This window comes from Thunnus albacares, chromosome 3 (assembly GCF_914725855.1).
Source record: "Thunnus albacares chromosome 3, fThuAlb1.1, whole genome shotgun sequence".
NCBI classification, from domain to species: Eukaryota; Metazoa; Chordata; class Actinopteri; order Scombriformes; family Scombridae; genus Thunnus; species Thunnus albacares.
In genome coordinates this window covers 22,802,978-22,825,764 of record NC_058108.1, presented here as the reverse complement: position 1 = coordinate 22,825,764, position 22,787 = coordinate 22,802,978, and the positions used below count along the sequence as shown (strand labels likewise).

The 22,787-nt window shown below is 39.6% G+C and overlaps 1 protein-coding gene across 4 annotated transcripts in view; it reads left to right on the top strand.

Moving 5' to 3' along the window:
• The window catches only part of tbck (TBC1 domain containing kinase), a 50,811-nt gene that overhangs the window by 816 nt on the left and 27,208 nt on the right, over nt 1-22,787 (top strand). For 2 of the 4 annotated variants that reach the window (XM_044347063.1, XM_044347066.1), the window contains exons 1-22: nt 66-402; nt 828-1,040; nt 1,308-1,380; nt 1,753-1,867; nt 1,982-2,055; nt 2,782-2,923; nt 3,027-3,087; nt 3,173-3,234; nt 3,727-3,788; nt 4,236-4,384; nt 4,551-4,689; nt 4,780-4,879; nt 5,515-5,564; nt 5,691-5,820; nt 6,033-6,131; nt 6,238-6,300; nt 6,406-6,532; nt 6,751-6,801; nt 6,904-6,987; nt 7,976-8,061; nt 10,096-10,132; nt 13,657-13,818. In XM_044347063.1, coding sequence (XP_044202998.1) covers nt 848-1,040; nt 1,308-1,380; nt 1,753-1,867; nt 1,982-2,055; nt 2,782-2,923; nt 3,027-3,087; nt 3,173-3,234; nt 3,727-3,788; nt 4,236-4,384; nt 4,551-4,689; nt 4,780-4,879; nt 5,515-5,564; nt 5,691-5,820; nt 6,033-6,131; nt 6,238-6,300; nt 6,406-6,532; nt 6,751-6,801; nt 6,904-6,987; nt 7,976-8,061; nt 10,096-10,132; nt 13,657-13,818 — 2,059 coding nt within the window. In that variant the 5' untranslated portion in view covers nt 66-402; nt 828-847. Of the gene's footprint in view, nt 1-64; nt 403-827; nt 1,041-1,307; nt 1,381-1,752; nt 1,868-1,981; nt 2,056-2,781; nt 2,924-3,026; nt 3,088-3,172; nt 3,235-3,726; nt 3,789-4,235; nt 4,385-4,550; nt 4,690-4,779; nt 4,880-5,514; nt 5,565-5,690; nt 5,821-6,032; nt 6,132-6,237; nt 6,301-6,405; nt 6,533-6,750; nt 6,802-6,903; nt 6,988-7,975; nt 8,062-10,095; nt 10,133-13,656; nt 13,819-22,787 lie in introns of those variants that run through there. The other 2 variants (XM_044347065.1, XM_044347064.1) reach the window with 2 other exon arrangements.

Below are 22,787 nucleotides of genomic sequence, written 5' to 3'. Positions count from 1 at the left end.
CAGCGGGTAGATCTCTGCACCATCCGGATACGACACACAGCTCTACGCTTGCGTTGACGTATGTTCTACAGATCAGTTACCGTCGCTGAAATGCAAGGAGTCAACGGCAATTGCCTGTTTGTAATCATTAAAAAGAAAAACTAAGTCGTTCAAAATGTAGGAAATTAAATCAAGAACAACTTTATTGAGAATTTGAACTAACTAGGTGATTGATTTAAGTTCCACAACCTTGATCTTGTTCTTAGAAAGTGTCTTCTGTGCACTACTGTGTCGCACAAACATAACGTCGTTGGTCACGTTCACTCACATCGCAAAGGCAGAAATAAGATTCATTTTGAAAATATTGCAATAACAACGTCCAGTTCATGCCTTTAAGATGACCAGACAGACTTTCATTTAACTGTGAGTAGACGCATTTTTCGGAAGTAATGCATGTTATTTAATCCCTCGTTTCCTACCTGGACAGTAAGGCAGTTATTTTCACAACTTACATTCTGAGGTTAGCTTACTGGGTTTAACTGCAGCATCACTGTCTGTCGTGTCCGACTTTGCTGTAACATTATACCCTAACAATAACTAACGTTATATGGTGTAAATATGTTGTAAAATGACAGTGCTATCCTGTCACTTGCTGTAATGACAATTTGCCTCAGCCATCCGCATTAATACATTTACTAGCTTTAACTGTAGCTAAGCAATCAACACTTCATTCATTAGTTCAGTTTTTAAACTCATGATTAATGCGTAAGTTGCTCACATGCTGAGAATCAGAATGTCTCATATATATGTATATACTGTATGCTGAAGATTCTCTTCCTCATTATCAGTGCTTAAAGTCAGAGACATTATGAGGCCCCTCAAGGATGCTCAGCTGGGGGCCTTCACCTTCTTTGCCTCAGCCCTCCCGCATGACGTCTGTGGGAGCAATGGCCTACCTCTCACCCCCAACTCCATCAAAATCCTGGGACGCTTCCAGATCCTCAAGACCGTCACTCACCCCAGACTCTGCCAGTATGTGGACATCTCCAGAGGAAAGCATGGTATGGCTTTCTGTCTTGCCTTATAGTATGGGATTGACATCACATTATGCTTCCTATTATGGTCCTCCCAGTCACATTTCATCACATTATTCTGTCTTTGAGCAAAACATATCTGGCCCTTAATTTGATGACTCAAGATTGTAGGATACAAATTAATGATTATTATACATGCTCACTCATAATAAAAACATTTCAAATTCAAGTGTTTTCTAATCCAATTGCATACAATATCTTATTGTTTGGTCCCTTCTTCTTCTTGCCCCATAGAACGGCTGATTGTTGTTGCTGAGCACTTTGAGAGCAGTTTAAGTGATTTCCAAAAACAGGGAAAAACAGTCAGGTGAGATTGTCATTAAAAATCATTATTAACTATTCAGAAGTAATTATATGTGAACCCAGTGCTTTTGCTCCTTTCACACTGGGGCTGACATTGTTTTTCCTGGTTAGCAGTCACCATTAGACTGTGTACTACTGAGAGATGTTTCCGTATTTGATGGGAAGTGAAATTCTGCAATATGCATTAACCTTGCCATCTACTGGCTGCGGGTAGTTTTGCATAATAACAATATTCTGTTGCACTTTCCAAGACAATCTTTTATAGTAACCTTAAGCTTAAATGTGTTGCAAATGAGGTTGAATTTACCCACATATTTTTTCTCTGACTTGACCCTTAAATGGAATTGAAACAGTGCCATGTTTGTGTTTGTGTTAGCCCAGAGAAGGTACTGCAGATAGCCTATGAGGTCCTTGAAGGTCTGGAGTTTATGAACAAACATGGTATGGTGCACAGAGCCCTCACCGCACACAACGTGCTCATGGACTGCAAGGTACTGTGCCCATCAAATTTAGCTGTTTTATATATGTCTGTTATTTACTTACTTAGAAAATGAAATGATTGCCTAAATGCAGTCCAACATCTAAGATGGATTTTTTCTTTGAAGGGGAATGTCAAGCTGGCAAAGTTTGGCCTTTATCACATGACTGATCATGGGGCAGATGTAGATTTTCCCATTGGGTATGTATTCTTCTCCTCATTTATCGCAAAGAAATATCCATTAGTGCTCCTCTGGAACTTTTCAACTGGTGGGCCTGAGCTATGTGAGCTGTCTCTTCAGGGTTAAAGGTTCACTTGTTTCTGTTTGCTGTTAGTCAAATCATAAAAAAGTCAATTGACCATAACATTGATGCATAATGGCCCATCCTTTTGCATGGAATCCAGGTTATGGGGCATCCAAATAGCTTCCTGGTTGAGGAACTATAACAGATCGTTGGACTTTTATCCTAATCCAAAGGCCTTTGTGTTCTATCAAGTCTCTCTGAGTAATATCCTTTTGCAGATTGAAAAGAGGAATCATGGCACATGCCCATGTTTTTAAAATAAAACATCTGGCTGGAAAATGCAATAAATGCAACTGTCAAACAGCTATGCAGGTTGTTCTGAGGAACAACTGTACATACATCACTCAATAATATTAATGGGATTAATGTTATCTCTTTACACAGAGTGATTGTGTAGTTCTGAGAATATAATTTATTGATTTCTCACATTAGACTTAATATTGACAGGACGAAAAAACAACAAGGCTCACTAATGAATGGAAAACCATAAACTGATGTTTCTGTGCTGTTGAAATCATTTCATTTATTTAAAATTAACTGGAGGGCACAGGGTATCTACAAAGAGTGTTATTTAGAGGCTGACAACATAATGTGCTTATCTACTCTGTGATCATGACCTCAGGTACCCATCATACCTTGCTCCAGAGGTGATCGCTCAGGGCTCCTTCCATCCCACTGATCCTTCCCACGATGAAGCCCCTCTGCCCTCAGGACCCAAGACCGATGTCTGGTCCCTTGGAGTTTTGCTCTTTGAATTGTGTGCTGTAAGAATCCTTTATAAACCTCTTTTATACGTTTTTTTTTGCGTGAATTCATGCTTTACGGCTCATTTTAACCATAAAATCTAAAGCTGTGAATCTGTTACAGGGCAGACGACTGCTGCAGAACATTGATATAAGCGAGAGACTGAAATTCATTCTGACCTTGGGTAAGGGCGTAATTATTTGAAGTACTGAGCATTGTGCGCTCAAGTTCAATTAGACTTGTGCAGTGATATTGTTTGTCATTCTCAGGTTGCATGGATGACATTGTTACTGTCCTTGCTGAGGAACATGGTTGCCTGGATACCATTAAGGTAGACTTAAAATAATTGGCTATCCAGTTGGATACGTCATTTTTTATGGTCTATTTTAGGGAAAGAACTATTAGTTTCTAGTCATTAGGTCACAATAATATTCACATACCTAACTTCGGTCTTAATTAAGCACTTTTGTTGGGTATTGTTTGAAAATGTTTAATATTGGTGACAATACAGTATCTGAGTTTTGGTGCAAACACATTAAAATATCTTGTTAAGACATAATGGTCATTTGTATGTCAGCACTGCTGGCGCTTTGTTTAACATTCTCCAGAAATTAATATAAGTAGAGATTTAATAGAAATGTTACTTACTTTTACACAGTTTGAATCTTAATGTTTGTTTCAATGCATTTAATCACATATATCCAGTCACACTAGTAGTTCTCTATAAAAACTGTCTGATCTTTATTAACTTTTCTGTGGAACTACTGAAAGCATAAATAGGAATTGTCTGTGTAGTGTTTAGCTAATAAAGTCATTTTTACAGGAGCTGCCTGAGAATGTTCTCGAGTTATTAAGGAAATGCTTGACCTTTCTTCCATCCAAAAGGTAAATACAATCTCTGTGGGATATCATATCCTGTTGGAGGACATTGGTCATTTAGTTTCCAAGACACTTTAGTCACGCAGATTATGAAATAGTTACAGCATGTACAGTACCAGTCAGAAGTTTGGACACACTTTCTCATTTGAGGGAATGGGAAGACGTGTCCAAACTTTTGACTGGTACTGCACGTCAGCCAAGATTCCAGCAGGCTAAAACCAACAAGTGATACAAAAAAAAAAAAAAAAATCTTGCTTTTATAAAAATGCTTTTACAACTTTATTACAATGTAATTAAATGTGCAATTTTATGAATTTTCAGTGTTTAATGAATTACAACTGTAAGACACACTTTTGTATTTTCTGGATATTTTGATTTATGATTAGTATCTCCAAACAGTATGATGTGATTGTTAATGCTGTTATAACTAAAGTCTGTGTGTGTGTCTGCCAGGCCGACCCCTGCAGAGCTGCTTGGGGACCCCGTGTTCAATGGGGTCTCGTGCCTCTATACACCCTTCCAGAAACCTGTTAGCCTGTTTTCTTCTTCTCTGCGCTGTGCACATCTGGAGCTCCCAGAGGACATCAGTGAACTTTGCAAAGGTCTGTCCCAACTACACACAAATGAACATGTGCATTGTTTACATCCATTTTTAATAGCTTACAGTCTTCTTCTTACCTACCTTTGTTAGCGCATTGCTGCATTTCTTGGCCCACAAAAAAATGTGCATATGGGGAAGTGTTCACTGTTTTGTATGTGTGCTTTTAGATGATGATGACGACTACCTGTCAGAGCGAGCCATAGATGAGGTGTACCATTTGTGGTGTCTGGCGGGGGGAGACCTGGAGAAGGAGCTGACCAATAAGGAGATCATACAGTCCAAAGCTCCAATCTGCACATTGCCCAAGTACATCACACACTGATGGAGATGTTTTCTAATTTTGGTTGATATTGACACTCGGTAAACTGCCTATTTAACTCTCTTTGTTTTTTTTAGATTTATTTTGGAGGATGGGGAGTCATTTGGCCAGGGCAGGGATCGCAGTTTCTTGCTTGACGACACTACAGTGACACTGTCTCTGTGCCAACTCAGAAATGTAAGCCAACAAACAAATATTGTGTAAATTTGTCAATTTCTTTCTTGTTATTTTTGTATATTAGATAGAGTTAGTGACGTTCAAACCCCTACTGAAGATTTTTTTTATCAATTTATTAGAGAAAATGGCAGTCCATGGTCCAAAGAGATTGTCTAGATTGACAACCTCAGAAGTTTACATCCAGGGGGATTAATGGGAATTTTAGCATCAGAGAGTTTTTATAGTCATTTTTACATTTATGTAATGAGGGTTTTTTTTCTAACTGTATTAACAGTTTTTAAACTCACTCAGGTTTTACATTGTGTCCTGATGTTTGTGATGCTATTTTGTGATAAGGATACAGACTTCTATAGAGTGTATATGTAGGTTGTGTTTTTTACACATTCTGTAAATCACCATCGTGAATTTTATTACAGTACATTATTTGAATTTGAAGTGCTATTTCTTCAAATTTTAAAACATCACATGAGGTGTGCCATGAAATTTCATTTCACTGTATTATTTTACTGTATAATAGCCAATGAATCTGAATGTTTTGCTAAGTTGTAACTTGATTTAAAATGCGCCTGTGTAACAGAACCTAAATGTTAATGCATATTATGCTTTTAAGATGAACCTCTCTCTACCTGTTTCAGAGACTGAAGGATGTAGCAGGAGAAGCCTACTACCCTCTACTGGAAGACGAGTAAGCAATCGCCATCCTGAACTCACCGCTGTCCTCATCTCCGTCCCTGTCACTATTTTTCACATCACACTATCATTTCTTTTGGCTCGAGTAATGTCATCTTCCCTTTACTTGTCCTTCCCTCAGACAGTCAAGTCTGCCCCAGTCCAACAGCAGCAATGAGCTGTCGGCCACAGTCACGCTGCCACTCATCATCCGCGAGAGAGACACAGAGTACCAACTCATCCGCATCATCCTCTTTGACAGGCTGCTCAAGGTCTGGGCTCCATAGAAATTCATACATACACACATGAACACACTTACACTCACGCAGGAGGGCACACCTGCTACACAGATAGACGCATAAAAGTACCAAGATTTTAATTTCACACAATTTTATTTAATGTATTTGTAATTATTGTTATTTAAACAGGTATTGCTAGATTAAAACTGGACACTACACACTCTGTTTTAATGTTTTGCCTCCAGGCCTATCCTTACAAGAAGAACTTAGTGTGGAAAGAGGCTAGAGTGGACATTCCCCCTCTTGTTCGAGGACTGGCATGGGCTGCACTACTGGGCATTGAGGTACAAGAGAAATTGAGGTTCTGTTTTGAAAAAAGGTGTAGTTTTAATTTTTAATGTGAGCACTTTTTAATGTGAACATTTGTGCTATGTGTCTTTTTTTGCACAGGGAGACATTCAGGCCAAATATGAAAGCATAGATAAGGATACTCCCATACCAACTGACAGACAGGTAATTTATACATAGCAGTAAAATGTTGAGTGACTTCTTTACAGTGCTAAAACTGAGTTGAACCTTCAAGCGTTTGCCTGTGCATGTTTTTGTGCATATTTACAGATTGAGGTGGACATCCCACGCTGCCACCAGTACGATGAGCTGCTGTCATCTCCTCAGGGCCACATCAAGTTCAGGCGCGTGTTGAAAGCCTGGGTGGTCTCCCACCCTGACTTGGTCTACTGGCAGGGTCAGTCACCCCCCCATCCTTCTTTTTCTATGTCTCTTTTTCCATATCTGTTTTTCCTTCTGAACGTCGTTTGCTTTCATGATTCCTTATTGTATTATATATGACTGGACACTAGAGGGTGGTGGTGTCACATCTTGTAAACTCCCTGTCTTGCACTGAGGTAAATCATGTCTTCCTACAGCAAATGGATATTCACTCTATTGATTTCTCCATCTCAGGTTTGGATTCACTTTGTGCCCCATTCCTGTACTTGAACTTCAACAATGAAGGTGAGAATGTCCATTTGAACTTAATGTAGTACTGCCAAGTGTTTTTTATCCCTCCCTTCTGTTTTTTGGCTTTCTTTCATCCTTATGTCATACCCTCCACAGCTCTGGCATATGCCTGCATGTCTGCCTTCATCCCCAAATACCTGTACAACTTTTTCCTGAAGGACAACTCTCATGTCATCCAAGGTGAGATATACAAGAATGAGCACTGGCTGTGTAACTGAAAAAGTTATTTTGCTTTACTGTGTTTTGCACAGTGACACATTTTTTGGTTTCTCCTGATAGTGATATGAACTACACACTCTATATTACTTGTTTCCAATTCAGCCATCCACTGTTTTTGTTGCAGTCAACTGCCCCTGCAAGTTAAGTAATGCTATAAGTATTAAACGTGGTCAGAGCACTCAGCTAAGTTCAAAAACAAATTATCATTGGCTGGCACAGAGCATCAGGCCGTCAGCTCAATGTTGATTAAATTTTGACTCCATGTTGTTCCTAAGCTATGAAAACTAATTTCAGTCTGTCTTAATGGAGTTTGCAGCTGAGCCACATCATTTAGAGATAGGGAAACAAATGAAACTGCAAAAGCCTGCAGAGAAATGTCACAAGCAATTCCTACGTGACGGATAAACAGCTACATCATACACCTCTTGAACTCTGTGGGGAATGTGGCTATTATCATTTCTTTCCACTGTTAGATGCCCTTGAGTGCTAACTTATGTTTATCTGTCTGGTCAGAGCTCTTTTGTTGACTTACAGTGTGAAGAATGGTTGTAGCACAGCCTTACGCTGCATGAGTTTCCATTCGACATGTACGGAAGTCAGGCTCCAAGGTTGCTCAGTGGATCAACAGTCTACTTGCAACTTTTTGGTTTTTGTCATTTAGGTCATTCAAAACACAGAAAAGAAAAAAAAAATTCTGTCATAAAATGTTTTCTCCAATGTAATATTACAAAAAGTATCTAAGATCATATCTTATTGCATGATGACTGATTTATTAAATCCAATCATTAATTAGGCATGTTGCTTGTTTATGTATTTTGTAATACCGCTTGCATTTTCTGTTGTTTACTGTAAAGTCTTCTTCTGTCGAGCACACTTCCTTTTAGGTTTTAACACACAAGCCATACAGTAAAGTATGTATTGCCCTCATGTCCTCTTGCTTGTATTTCAGAGTACTTGACTGTCTTCTCCCAAATGATTGCCTTTCATGACCCAGAACTAAGCAACCACCTAAATGAGATTGGCTTCATCCCAGATGTAAGTTACCAAGAGTGCAAGTGTCCTGATAGACTGATGACAATAGACAGCAGTAGAGGACAAATTAGGATAACAACATTCGTCTTCTTTTGCAAGTTTACCCTTAATGGGAAGTCAAAGATAGTAAGAAATGATTCTGGTTTCTGGCTCTGCAGCAGGGGCAGAGGAAATGACCATCAGTAGATCACTATGTGTATCTTTTTCGTTGTCATTGACATTTTTTGTTCCACATCCTTCTTTTCAGAATTTGTGGCCAGGGTCAAGTTCTCCCTGTAGTCCACTGGTGATGATTTATACAGCGACTAATGTCTGCCAGGCACTCCTAATGATTGTCCTCTGCCAAGCTTACCTTATTTCTCTTACTCTGTGCCACCTCTTCTTGCCCTTCGCTTTCCTCTTTACAACACAGCTCAGACAATGACAAGGTTAAAGTCCCCACTGTCTCTCCAGGGTTTCTGTTAGTGTGCTGATGAATGTGTGTCACCTGTGGACTGGCCTCTGGGACATTACTCGATGAAAAGTGGGGTCTTCATCACAGAGGGGTCAGGGATTTAAGCTTCTTCCTTCTCCTTTCAGCTACTCTCAGTTTCAAATTTAATACTGCAGCTCCTTTACTTTGAGTGTATCATGAAATTTTAACTGTTGATGGTCTTATATAACTTAAAATGTGTGGAAGAAAAGACTGTTAAGGAAGATACTTTGGCTTGTTGTATGAATGTTGCCTGTTCTGTAGGTTTTGGTGTATTTTTTAAGCCTTGCTTGAACAGATGTGCTATTGTGATTCTTTCAATATCTTGCTCTTTTGTTTTTCAGGCTTGACTCTCTGTAGAAAATCATGCTCTTGTGATGCTGACTTGACACTAACTGCATGTACAATACTACTAGCGTTGACTTGCCTTTTAAGGGGGACTTTGTATGTCTGTTTTCATTGTTAGGCCAGGATAATATTGGAACAAGCGTTGTTGACACAGCTTTCATGCTTGATGTCAGTCCCAGTAATTAGACTTTACAGACCATGAATCCCCTTTTCCTCTATGAACTTCAGAGAACACTCTGAACTATTGTTTTACGGAGGCAATGTATCCATCATCCCTAAAGGACCAAATGTCGCTGCAGTATGAAATGGATTTGATTTGTCACATATGCATACCAAAACATGGATAGCCTTATACAGTTTGTCTTTCAGAAAAAGACAATTCTTGTGCAAGCATGCAGAAACCACAAGTAATCTTTCAAAATGTTGTGGTGGTCATGAACTCTTCTCCAGTAATGCCTTAAGCCATAGCAAGAGAGTCAGACTGCATGTAGCCAGTGGTTTAATTCAGGCCATTTTCAATTTGGCCACATCACCTCTCCTGGGTCTGCCATTTACACCTACACTAATCCAATCTGGCTGGACTCGCAGTCCTGCTACCGAGGTGTTGAAATTGAGGCTGAGACTCGGAGTACAGTGGCTCTTTCCTGTTCATCACTCCTGGACACAGAAGAGGTCCACTTAACAGTCACCAGCTCTCCCACAATTAGCTATCAATTAACTGGCTGAGATAAGCTGCAGTATTCCTGCACACTCTGCTCCAGACCCTTCGCTGATGAATATTACAGAGCCCAGGTGATGGTTGCCAGCAATTGGCAGGTGTTAGAACAGGTGGTTAATGGTGTGTGTGCGTGTGCTTTAATTTCAATTTTATGCATTTTCTCTTGGGGAAATACGGAATGGAGAGAGTGAAGTAGGAGAGAAAAGGAGGGATGACAAAATCATTATAATGAGATTCATTGTTAGATTTCTCCCCATTGACTAATAATCAAAATCAGCACTTTGCTCTTTATTGCTGTTTCTGTTTCTCAGAGTCCAAAGACATGAGCAGTCATGTGCTTTTCTTTAAGATAGAAATCCCCCTAGTGAGAAAGCAATTCATTTTTTTAAGCTCTTAGCAATTTATTTTGACATTCTGTATATATGCAAAACACAGATAAATGCTACGTTATCTCATAAATGTGCTTCCATCTTTTTTCTCTTTGTCTCTCGCCTCACAGCTTTATGCTATTCCATGGTTCCTGACTATGTTTACACGTAAGTAGCTTTTCTTTGTTCTCACAATGTGAATATGATGTGGAAGTGAGCATAATCCAAAATTTTCAGAGGGTAGTGTGAGTCTGCTTCAATTAGAGTATCAATAAAAGGGACTGAAAAGGTCAGCGGCTCCAGTATGGGCAAGTTCTGTAGGGTGTTTTTTTTTTTTTTTTTCTTTTGGGTGACCTTTATTCCAGCTGCTAATTAATTCTGGCTCTGAAAGGAAAGGACTTGACCGCTCAGTCCTACCTTACCTCAGATTTTCACCAGCACATCTTTTTCATTTTTATTTTGTATTTATCTGAATACATTCAAAAGTCCTAACATTAAGCTGATGAGACAGCTGCTCGCGGCAATGAAAGATCAGAAAGGCAAGTAACAAACATAAACATCAAATATTTAGACAAGAAAAAATACTACTTACTAGTTTATTCCCAACCTTTCAATCACATCTTGCTTTCTTCATCAGTGGATGGGGTCTGCTCTGTGGTCATGGATCATAAAAAGTAAAATGATTCATTCATTACAATGTCATAGGTTATATAGTTGAAAGCCCTGAGAAAAGCTAGTGGTAGACTTTTTAAGGGTGTTTTTTGGTAAATCTAATATTTCAAAGGTCAAGAATTAAACTTTCATGCTCAATCATGCAACCAGCTCAACACACACGTGCACCAAATGTCATGTTTCAGATTCAGTTGATTGACTGAATTGACTTTGCCAATAAGAGGTTTTAAAACCAGCAGCCCAATAAAGCATTCCATTTTAATTAATTAAATTAAGTAAAGTCATTCCCATTATCACCTCATTCAGACCTGTAATGTGTAATTTAAAAAAAAAAAAAAAAATCCAAAATTACAACCAAAAAAAAACAGATGGTGGACATTAGACGTAAGTCTTTTGAGGCAGAGGTCTTTTGTATGCAGTTACATTTCTGTACCAAGTGTCATGTCTCTGTGACTCCGTGACTAAACAGACTGGTGGAACTAAGCTGTAGACTTTACAGGCTTATTATAGCGCTCCCTGTGGGTCAGTCTGCACTATTCTCTGAATCTAAGCAGTGACTTACCTAGTCTTACCTAAGACAGTCAGTGTACCAACTTAGAAATATAATACCCATTTGTGCTTTAGATATTTTATGAAATGAAGAATGCAGGGAATTGTGGGGTTGGGATTGTTCTTATCATAGTACAGCTACTGTATTTCAAGTGCATTGATTACAATGTCATGGTTTTACATTCAGCTGAAAATACACAATTAATGTATACTGACCTGCAGTTCATGAGAAGAGATTTAAGATGATATTAAAGATGTCTAGATCCATGGGTAGGATGTGGCAGACAAAATCAATTCCAGGCGCTCATGTGGATGGTAAAAATAAAATGGTTTTAATATGGATTTAAAACAATATAAAAATACATCAATGCTTATCAGCACACTTGCCTTCCTCAGGGGAAACCAGAGAAAGGCAGCATCATGTATTTTTATAACTTGCTTTGCCGATATTTATTAAAGACTTCTATATTTTCACTATCCTGAGTTGCAATACCTGCTGCCTTTGTGAAGCTTGTGCTGCAATGTTTAATGTTGAGACATACCAGCTTGTGTCATGAGAGTCTTGAAAAGTGGGAAATTTTAAGATTGGAATTTGTGATGTTAAAATGGACTGCATTAAATTGTAGGGCGTTAATGTTTTGTCATCCACTAGTATGCACAGGGAGGGGACAAGCTACCTTTTGATAAAACTGGCTCATCAAGTAGGCATTAGTGTAGGTGTCAGTAATTATTAATGAATGAATGAATAGTTTAATAGTTTAATTACAATTGTGTAGTTCATGGTAGCCGCATGATTGGATTCCCAGCAGTTCTTTGATCATTTTTAAATGTTAATGACGTCTAGATGTTTGACACGTTGTATGCCAAATTTGCTGAAGATTGGATCAATATTCTAGCAGGAGTTTACAAAAACAGACTCGTCACAAGATTCAAAATCCAATAAGGTAGGACATAATTTATACTATCCAAATGTAGAAAAAAAAATAATTGTGGGTTTTTTTTGTACCAGCTGAGATTGTAAACTATTTGATCAAGTTTGACAGCTGTTAGTCATGATTTCTGAATTCTGCTTAGTTTTAGCAAAACTAATGAGTGTTAATAAAACATTTCCAGCACTACTCTGCAATTATTGCTCGCTCATAAGCGGAAACCTAAATTAGTATCACATATGAGTCCTTTCACCATCTGTGCTGCATCATAGGCCCATAAAGGTTTTATTTTGGCTGGATCAATCTCAGCAGGCAGTGTGTCAGTTGATGACAGCATTATGCTTTTATCCTTCCTCTGAGCGCAGTTTGAGCTCTGAAATATGAGCATATTAGCAGGGGTCACAGATCACTGTTACAAATTAAGTTATGTGCAATTAACCTCTATGTCTTCTAGGTGCAACCCCACCATGCAGTACAACTGATTGAATAACTTTTTGCCTTCTTGATATAATTTTAGATTGTTTTATTAGAACTTTGCCAGTCTGGAGACTCTTAAAGAAAGTGCACAACCTGTGATTTACATTAATTGTGGCCAAATTGATCTGTACATTCTCCATCAATTGATTTCCCTAAGTCCTGCAATATTTTATTCTTCAGTTACACACACACACACACACACACAGACCACTGCTGGGGAGGAGAGTGTGAGGTGTGACCCTTTTACCCCTTATCCTCCCCCTGAGGCAGTGTGTGAGTCCAGTATTCAGAAGGTGTGCCCCTCTGACTGCTAATGTCCCCAATCCAATATGAGACAAGGTTGGAGGGTCATCTTCCATTCACACACAGACGCACACACACGCTCAGACACACTGACTGTCACTCACATGCAACGGTCTGCTCAGCTGACTGCTAATGTGGTGCAGACCCTCTGAGGCAGTTTCTCTCCAGTCTTGCTCTCACAACCTCACCACAGTCACACTCTACCCACACACGTCTACGGTCTAGCATCCAGCCCAGAAATGATATAAACAGGTGGACAATACTGGTTCTCATGCATAAATCTCAACAGGGAGGAAACGTTACATTTAGAATACTGAAAGACTGACAGTAATATGATTGAAATAATAACTGCAGTGGGACGTATTATCAGGATGTGGTTTTTATTTGGCTTGAAATAACCGGCACAGGTTTCTTGTTCTAAAGAACCTGATGATCTTCCTGCCATTTTTCCACAACAACACCCACCTAAAACCATTTTCCCAGCTGCCTCCCCCACATCAAATATCTCTTCAGGCAACCTTGTGAATGCACAATGTTTCTTAGTGAGCTTCGCATTTTAAAGCAATGGAACCATGTTAAGTAAATGCGCTATGCACATGCAAATTATACTCATTATATACAAACTGATCCCCTATTTCTCACTGTGTGCATGTTGAATGCTATTGTCCTGCTTGCAACATCCCTCGAGGGATTTGTCTTTCCAGACACTCTTGTATTCTGTCATTTTGTAAAATCCTCTTTGTTGTGTTTATTTCTGTACAGATGTGTTTCCGCTGCACAAGATCTTCCACCTGTGGGACACACTGCTGCTGGGTAACTCCTCTTTCCCCTTCTGTATCGGCGTGGCCATATTGCAGCAGCTCAGGGACCGGCTCTTGGCTAATGGCTTCAATGAGTGCATCCTGCTATTCTCTGACCTGCCAGGTGAGAATATAAACTGGTATTTACACCTTTGTGAATATTTTCTTTCCATAATCCGTCTTTTCGACTGTCATACTACGGTTCAGAAAAGTTTTATCCGTTAATAACCCAATAGCCATTTATTTTCTGCCTGAGTTAAGCTGTAGTAACTCTGCAATTATAAACAGCTGAAAAACACACAGAAATACTTTTTTTTTCTGCATTCCCTAAACCTGACTTGAAGTCTGTCCATCTGTATCAGCAACTGCCCTCGGTTTGCTACAAAGCTGTGTTTCGTTCCTCAGAGTGGTAATGTACGGCGATGTGCCTGAGTTAATGATATCCTCAAAGCAAGCAGCTCTGCACTCCTACACAGACATACTCCCTCCTTGATGTGCTCTAGGCATGCCACACTCTGCTCCGCGACTGTCGAGCAGTCATCCGCTGCAACTTGGGAAATGTCTGCCACAGAAATCACAACCTCTTTGGATCTCCAGCGATCTCATCACTTACCATCTTTATTCAAAGCTTTTAATCTTTGTTGACTGGTGCGACATCATTAAACCAGGTTTTTGCTGCTGAGTTCTTCAGCGGTATCAGACATGAACCAGAGAGACAAGGTGGCGCTATTAACTCTAAACCAAAGTAGCAGGATTATTTATGCAAGAAATGGAGATAGACACAAAAAATAAAGCTATGTTTAGCATGGGAATGTGACGCTAGCAGGCTGCCTGAAGCAGCTACAGATCGCTAATGCAAAGTAACTGTTAGAGAGGTGAATGAAAACCTGCATTCCGAGGTAAAGGTATGGTAGTAGTAATGGACACTGGCAGAAAGTCAGGACAGAGAAGGAAGCGGGTGTAATCCAGCATTAGGAATGTCACATACAATTTACCTGCATCTGTTTTTCACACGTTGCAAATATTAAAGTTCTTTATCCTCTCATTATACACCTCCTAAGTGACATGGCACTGCAGGACAGTCATGAGATGTGGAAGGAGGTGAAGTGGAGCGGTAAATACTAAGATACAGGAGGAAGTAGACTGACTCCAAGTCCGAGGGGTATTTAATGTGGTATAGGCAGATGCTGACATATTGTCCCGGGGACTTTTCTGTTTTTGTCGACTATACTGTATACTGTATGTCACACAGAGTGGAGACTTCTAATAGTGTCTCTTAATACATGCCAACTTAACTGCTCCTTTTCACTTGCACAAAACGATTACTTCAGCAAAGTATCGGTGGCATAAAATCCGAGAGTGGCATTCATAATGTATGTCTTCAGAATGTACCTCTTGCCCGGGGGATAGCTCAAACAATTTCTTTTAAAACTCTATTTCCAAATGCTGCTCAACCCTCTTTTTTCTGGCTGAAGGCAGAATGACATTGGGGTTTTAAAACCAACAGAGACGGGGACGATGTGTCCAAAAGGGATGCTGCAGCACTCTGTAAACTAAAGCCAGCAGCCTCCCCTCCTGCGTAAATTCAGTGTTGCCATACTTCACTCTGTTTTACTGCCCAAGCCCAACAGATTCATGTGATTGAGGTGGAAGGGAAAAGGAGAGCCAGTTCTCCTTATAAAGGTAAAATATGTTGGCCTAGAGCTGTATTCAGCTTCTTTGGCAAGATTTCCTGAGAGTGGCTGCTGCTGCCATCTCCCTTCTGTATATATATGCCAGCTTCATTATCGCAGCTTGTGTATACCTGGGTAGTTACAGTGTAGTATCTGGCACTCTCTCTAAACTATATTAGAATGATTTCTGGGCTGTAGAGTGACCTCAGACGGGACTTGTTTACTTAAGCTTCCAGCCATCTTCTAGTCAACATTCAAGATACTTTTATATATAACGTCTTACAGACACAGACTGTTGAATTCAATCCAATACCAAACAATTCAGCACAATATTTATCACCTCTGCTGAATGACAGTAGAAGTCTTACTGCTGTGGGTTTATTGGCATGAAATGTGCAGGGTTGGAGTTTTCCTTTCCTAACCCTTCGCAACAATTGAATGGTGCTGTCAATATTTTGAATGAATGTATCATTCATTGACTTGCACTGCATATGATGTAACGCATAGAATTTGAAAGTAAATGTAGGTTTGGCCTTGTTTTATAAGTACGTTATATAAGTTTCAAATACAGCTTGTCAGCCTTTGTTGGAAGCAATATTTTGCGGGTCATTGTGTATGTGCTCTGTCTCGCCACAGTCATGTAGTTACACACACACACCAACACAGACTGTGAGTTATGGAAGATATCTTGTGATTTGTGGCCTGCACCTGCTCCTTTCTGCCATATGGCGTGCAGAATTGATGTCCTCATACAATCGAGGCTTACATTCATTTGTTTCAGAGCAGACTCCACATGCTCCACATGCTTGTAACTACAGGAACTGCGTGTGTGGAGCCAGAAAAACATCCCCTGATGCTGGTTGGATATTACAAAAGAAGAACAATAGAGTCAATCTATTTTATGTAGCACAGACGGACAGAAACATTTAAAGAGTTTTTTTTTTTTTCCCTAACAATCTACCATTACTCAAAAAAAACAGTGCATGGCTGATTTAATGTGCATGTTGTCCCCCATACACAAATTAAAAAAACAATTCAGCAAATATGTAAGCACTATTTTCACATAATCAACTAGGAGTTACAAATTTAATAAATTTTAGTCACTAATAAAACCATTTCTCAGTTTTTACCAGTCGTGACAGGCACACATAGCTAGCCTGTACATGATGGCATTCCATATTCAGTAATAATAACTATGTCAGTTTTTAAAAGGCAAAAGACCCCATAATATACATTTTTGACTTAATCCAAGGTTCAGAGAGATGGATGAACTTTGAAAGATGCATAAGTAGTCTTGACGTTTAGTTGCATAATAAGAAAATTCTAATCCTGTTTGCAACTGTTGGAATAAAAGTTAACGGTCAAGATAATGTTACAGGACAGTGGCTCTTAAATGATTCAGGCAAACTCTCTCTTTCCCTCCATCTAGGCAGTAAATGGGGCCATTGACAATAATTCTCAGTGACAAGCCTATTACACGTAATACTGCGAAGTCTATAGTTGCCAATATTCTAAGAAAGAGGAAGGGTCCAGATTTAAGGAGTGGTACAGACTACGTGATCACACTCAGCCACCGGTTCCCCAAATTGTCAATATGTCACTCATCATCTTACATATAATTTCCTCTTCACAGAAAAGTTTGGCTATCAGCAATAATTAATGATTATCAAAGATAATTGTTAATTATTAAAATCAATAAAATTATTAATAAGAATTAATAATAACGGGGCACCACCCTGGACTCAGGGAAAAAGATAGCCAATTCAGTCTCAAAGTGTACTAATCTATCAATTTGGGACTTTGATTAATAATTAATTTAATAACTATAAACAAAATCACCATATCAATAGCTAGTTAAGGTTGAAGGATTTGGAGTTCTTTACAGAGCAGAGTTTGGCAAAACTCATTCTTGTGCAACATTAAAACAGACAACAGGTATATCCAAAAGCATTTATTTAACGAAAGGGTAAAAGCAACACACAATACTAATCTAGCTAAGTGTACCTATATACAAGTGTGAGTGTGTGTGTCTGTGTAGGGAAGACAATAGCAAGATGGCTGCAGTCACCCGGTGACTGAGCACATGGCATGCCAACAATTTGGCTGATAAAGGGAACTACAGAGATAAAAGGCCAGACCATGCAGTGTCTTGAACCACATGTGCTGCCTGAACCAAAGTTCGCCAAACTAAGTTTTAACCTCTTAACTGTGTGGTTCTCTATTCAAGGCCAATTGGTGTATGCTAAAGGTGCCAGGTTAAAATGAGGTTAGTTGCATGCAAGGCCTAGTTACTGGATGTAACGTGTTAAGCATGCTAACATTAACCTAACGGTGTGGCTATGCAGTAACCTGACTATAGGCAACAAGGACATCACAACAACATTTCAATGTATAACGTTAACCAAATCAATACAGGTACAGTACATTGTTTGAGTTAAACATTCTTGCTTAGCCGTACTATGCTTCACTGTGTTGCTAGGCTATGCCCAGTTGTTACCAGTCCATGAAGGAAGAGATGCTTTGTGGTGTCCTGCTTTGTAGCCGGTGAATCCGTGGGTGAGTCAGGCTGAGAAGGCTTTGGCTCTGAAGCTGAAAGATGCAGGCGTTGATGGGGAGACAGCACTCCAGTCGTGCAGAGGGCCCAGGTCACTCCTTTGTGTAGAGTTAGCGGCAAGCTAACTCCATTTCGCTGCTCCTGTACTTGTTAAACTGGCCAGCAGACTTGTGTGTTAGCTGCTGGCACAAGGAAACTTAGTTTCTGAGTCTTAGGCAGGCTCTCGCGTCTTCTGCCGTAAAGAAGACTGTGTGTGTCTGCTGTGAGCAGGCCACACAAGAGAGCAGAGAACTGCTCCAGCAGCTGCTGGAGGTGTGAAAAAAAAGCAAGGAGCTGCTCCTGCTGCAGCTTGTGGAGGAAAAAGAGAAAGATAAGAGGGGAATCTCTAGTTTTGATAACCTGGATCCATGGGTGGAACTTCACACTTTGGGTGCAAACCCCCAGGGCTCAGGTTTCTTGGAGTCTTGAAACATGTGGTAAACTGTGGTCCACATGTAGTCCCAACAACTCTAACAGCAAAAAGCTCCTGGACTATCATGAAACACTAAAATATGGTTACATTATTTTCAATTAAGTATTAGGAATGATATTACAGTCAGTATATCACAGGCTGAAATAAAATGAAATGTGAAAGAGGTAAGACCTGTGCTGCAACATTTTGCCTTGGAGCGAGCAATACATCTGAGGCTGCCATTTGTTTGCAATTAATCTCATTTTGTGATTCCCATTTGCTTAGTCTTGTAGCCTCAGGTAATCTATAACTTTCTCTTGTTCAGAGACTTCATTGATTCACAATGGACCAGAGAGGCTCTACAGCTGACAGGAACTGTGTGTTTGCTGATGATGCAGCGGCATTTGCCTTCACGGGACATTAGCATCTGTCTCAATGAGCAGTGCTGGGCACAGAACTGATGAGCTCTAGTTATAGACATTTAGTTCTGAGAAAAACAACCATGAGCTGCTGAAAGTACTCATGGCAACATTTCACACAGGGACACCTTGAGAAAGCTGGCAGGAGAAGTTGAATATTAATGTTGAAGGTTTTGGGAGAGTGTGACAAATTTGGCATGACATTTGGAATTTGGTAGATAGTCTGGTCTGGAGCATTTTGAAATGATTGAGATAAAATAATCTTAAAGCCTATCCCATTACGACCGACAAACATTAACCAACTACCAATACTGACCTGAGGCTGTATTTATTAATCATCTCAGATATGCTCCAGGAATTGTGGTTTAAGTTTTTTGTGAGCTTCCAACAGTCACTTCAATCAAGGAGTAGAAGTTCTTATTTGAGAATGACTGACATGAGGTGTTTTAGAACCATAAAATTCAATTAATAATATCATCTTGTAGTTTTTCTGTGTGGTTCTGGTGTGCATTCAACAGATACAATCTCCTTCTGGAAGGGAACAAAAGCAGAACATTTCATCATTTGTATGACAAGCTAGTTGCACAATTTAACCAATAAAAAATGACAAACAGACTTTATTTCCTATTTATATTTCCTGTTGATCAAATAACTGTAATGTGAAATATGTCAGTAGTGTTGGCACATTGCTATCTTGAGGCAGCAGAGAGCGATTGCGCTATTGACCAACAAAAACCTGGTCTAAAGTCAATGGTGCAATGTTTCACTGTTATTTTGAGGACGCATTATCAGGACAGTAATAAGCACCTACACAGGCGGGTGCACAACATACACTCTGCTTGTTACACACACAGGACGCGCATTAGCACACAAACATGCAAAAGGTAACAGATTAAAAGAGGCCAGTGTGCTCGTTATGGATTGTGCGCTTTCCCTTTGCGCACAAGCAGATCCATATCCTCTGCAGAGAAGTGCTCCTTCTTACTACTTGGCAAATGCACCGTCATAATAGCAATTCACCAAGGTGAAAGCGCACCTGGCTCTTAAAGGGAATGGGAGATGACACTGTGATTGGTTTATTGCATGTTACGCCGAAAAGACACCCATGATTAATTAGGAGACTATGGATAACCCCTTTGAACCATGAGTCTGGCGCATTGACCATTTTTCCACTGTTAAAATAGCAAAAGTGGATTTGGACATACCTTAAATGCAATTGCGCCATGGGCTTCAGACCGTGTGCTTTAGATCGTTAAAATAGAGCCCATTAAGTGTTTGGTTCATTTTAACCATCTTCATCAACCTCGTTTCCAGCCACAGCAGGCGACCGTTTTCAAAAAAAACGTTCTGATAAACTCACTGTAAGACACATCCAGCACCAAATGAGTGAAAGACAAACGACTAGCCGGGAAACACAGTGTAATATTTTTCGACAGGATATGATGCCAAAACTAAGAGGAAAGTGAATATTTGTCTCAATCAGGTGGCCAGAAATATGACTCCAAATGAATGATAATGTTTCTGTGTGTCTGCTGGATGTACAAATGCAGCTTTAAATGGCAGAAACTAGTTATGTGGTAGTGCTGCATCTTGCACTTTTTATCCAGTAAGCTGTCGGGTTTTTTGTTGACTGTATACATTTTGTGTAAGAAATATGCTTTGGCGGCAATAATAATTCAGGCAGTGCTTTGGAACTGGCATTATAGCCCTCTCACGTTCTTGGTGCATTTATGCATCATGTGTAGCTGGATCTTTTTTTTTTTTTTTTTAAATCTTGTAATGCAAACAAAAGCAATCACTGTTGTTACTTTGCAAAACCTTTCCTTTGCTTTCAGTTAAGTTTTAGTTTACATGAACTTGTTCTCTGCTGATCAGGCACAATTTTGTCTGGTTTCAATTCAGTCAATATACTTGAAGAAGCTTTTTGTTATCTTAAAGCAACCGTTATATATTCTTTTCACTCCTTCCAAGCATTGCATGTTTGTCTTGTTGTTCAATTGTCTATACTGGTAACTACTATAACAGGTAAGGCTCTTAAATCCTGCAGGAGATAAGAGTAATATCCAAAATTAAGAAAGGTGATAAAATCCTTTTACTCCTAAGCCTGAAATTAGGACCAAATACGCATCACAGCCACGACTTTAGGCCAGTTAGGACTGATTTGTTAGTGTGAGATGTTGGATAAATGTGAGCCCTGACCATTGATTTATCACTGAAATGAGTAAGGAAATCAGAAAGAAAGGAAAGGCAACATCAGTGTTATCTTCCACGAATGATGCATGCACCCCTTAAAGCCATACAATCACAACACAATTCACATAAGCTCTATATACGTTATGCTTTCGTGAGCAGGGTGGGACTGTAACAGTATATTAAAACAGATTTTCTTTATTTTCTGGATTAACTAACTTCTCTCATCTTATTATCTGGTCTATTTTCCTTTGGATCACTGTCCAATTCCTTAAAGCCCCTGAGCTGCTCTTAACTAATCATACTATTCTACTATTTGTGGCAACAAATCACAGCCCACAATCAACGCCTATACACACCTATACCTATTAATAAAATGTAATTTTCTCTGACTAAAGGGAAAAATTGCTCCTAAACAGAAAGGGCTGCCTTGGAATACCCAGCTGAGCCCAGGGCTTGTTAAAACCGCTATCAATCTCCTCTTCCTCATTCCTGCCTCTTTTAGCAGGAGGAGTGATTGCATGCAGCATTTGTTGCCCTAGGGAGGGAAGATGTGTTTGCCTGAACTGCCTGTGATCCTGTCGGTGAGGAATCTCAGACCACCAGTGTGTTTTTCACTGGAATGAACCTTGTAACTGAGTCTGTGAGGTCCTAGCCCACGAGAGCTGACAACCCCCTAACCTTGAGGCCGCTATGGGACGTAGGGAGGAAAAGATACTTCTATATAATTTCACTTGAGCCTGGGCCAGGTGCGGGTCATACCGAGGAACGCTCATTAGCCAGACTTGCTTATTATCCACGGAAAGGGGAGTGAAAGAGAGAGGCTGTCAATGTGAAAGAGTTTGAAGGAAAGAATTCCTAATTTACCCAAATCCTTGGCTAATCCAGTGAGTCCCTGTTCCCTAATCCTCTCTATTCTGATCTCAAGAAGCAGGCGAAGGATTGATACTGCCGGGGGGGCATTAGGAGGAAGAGAACGAGAAATTTTGCTTTGCACCAAAAACTTACTTTGCGACAAGAGCTCAGATGAGGGACACAAGTAAATCTATGACCAATCATTATCTTAAAGAGCCACTAGTGCTGCTGGATGACTATTTAATATTATTAATGGCAGCAAAATGCCAAGATTAAAACACACTTTTACAACTAAACCTCACCCACTGCATTTACATAATCTCTTATGCTTTGTGACTTACTCAAGGGAGGGAGTCACACTTTCTTTTCTTTATCTCCATGCTTTTCACTCTGTTTATCCATTCTTTTTTCATTCATACATATTCTCACACAGTTTTTGAAATAATTTGTCAAAGTAAAAGGCTTTAAGTGGTAATTGAAAAGTCCAGAGATGAACAGAATACCCTCTGATGTATCATCCTAATAGAGGTACTATATTTCAGGTGGAGGTAAACCTATGTCAGGTAAGACAGGCAGCTCCACAATAAAATACTGCAGCTTTAATGCAGTTTTGGTTTTATTTGTCCGAGTTTCGAGATGTTGGTCTCCATCTAAATGTGGCAGTGGGGTGAAGTGAAGTAAATGTCATTTCATCAGACTTTGCGGTAAACAGATTTCTCAATATTTCCATGAAAAGTGTATACAGTTAATTCTGTAGTTCACTTCCTCTGTATTAGGCACATGCTTTTAATTCAGTTCTAATGCTGTGAATAACGCAAATGGAATTACATTCACCTCATTTGTGTTAAAGTGGAGGCAGAATCATCTTTGAGCATGCTTGTGTTGTCACAAATATTGTCTTTTCAGTTTATACATTTTGATGACAATAAAAAGGTCAAGTATAAAAAAAGC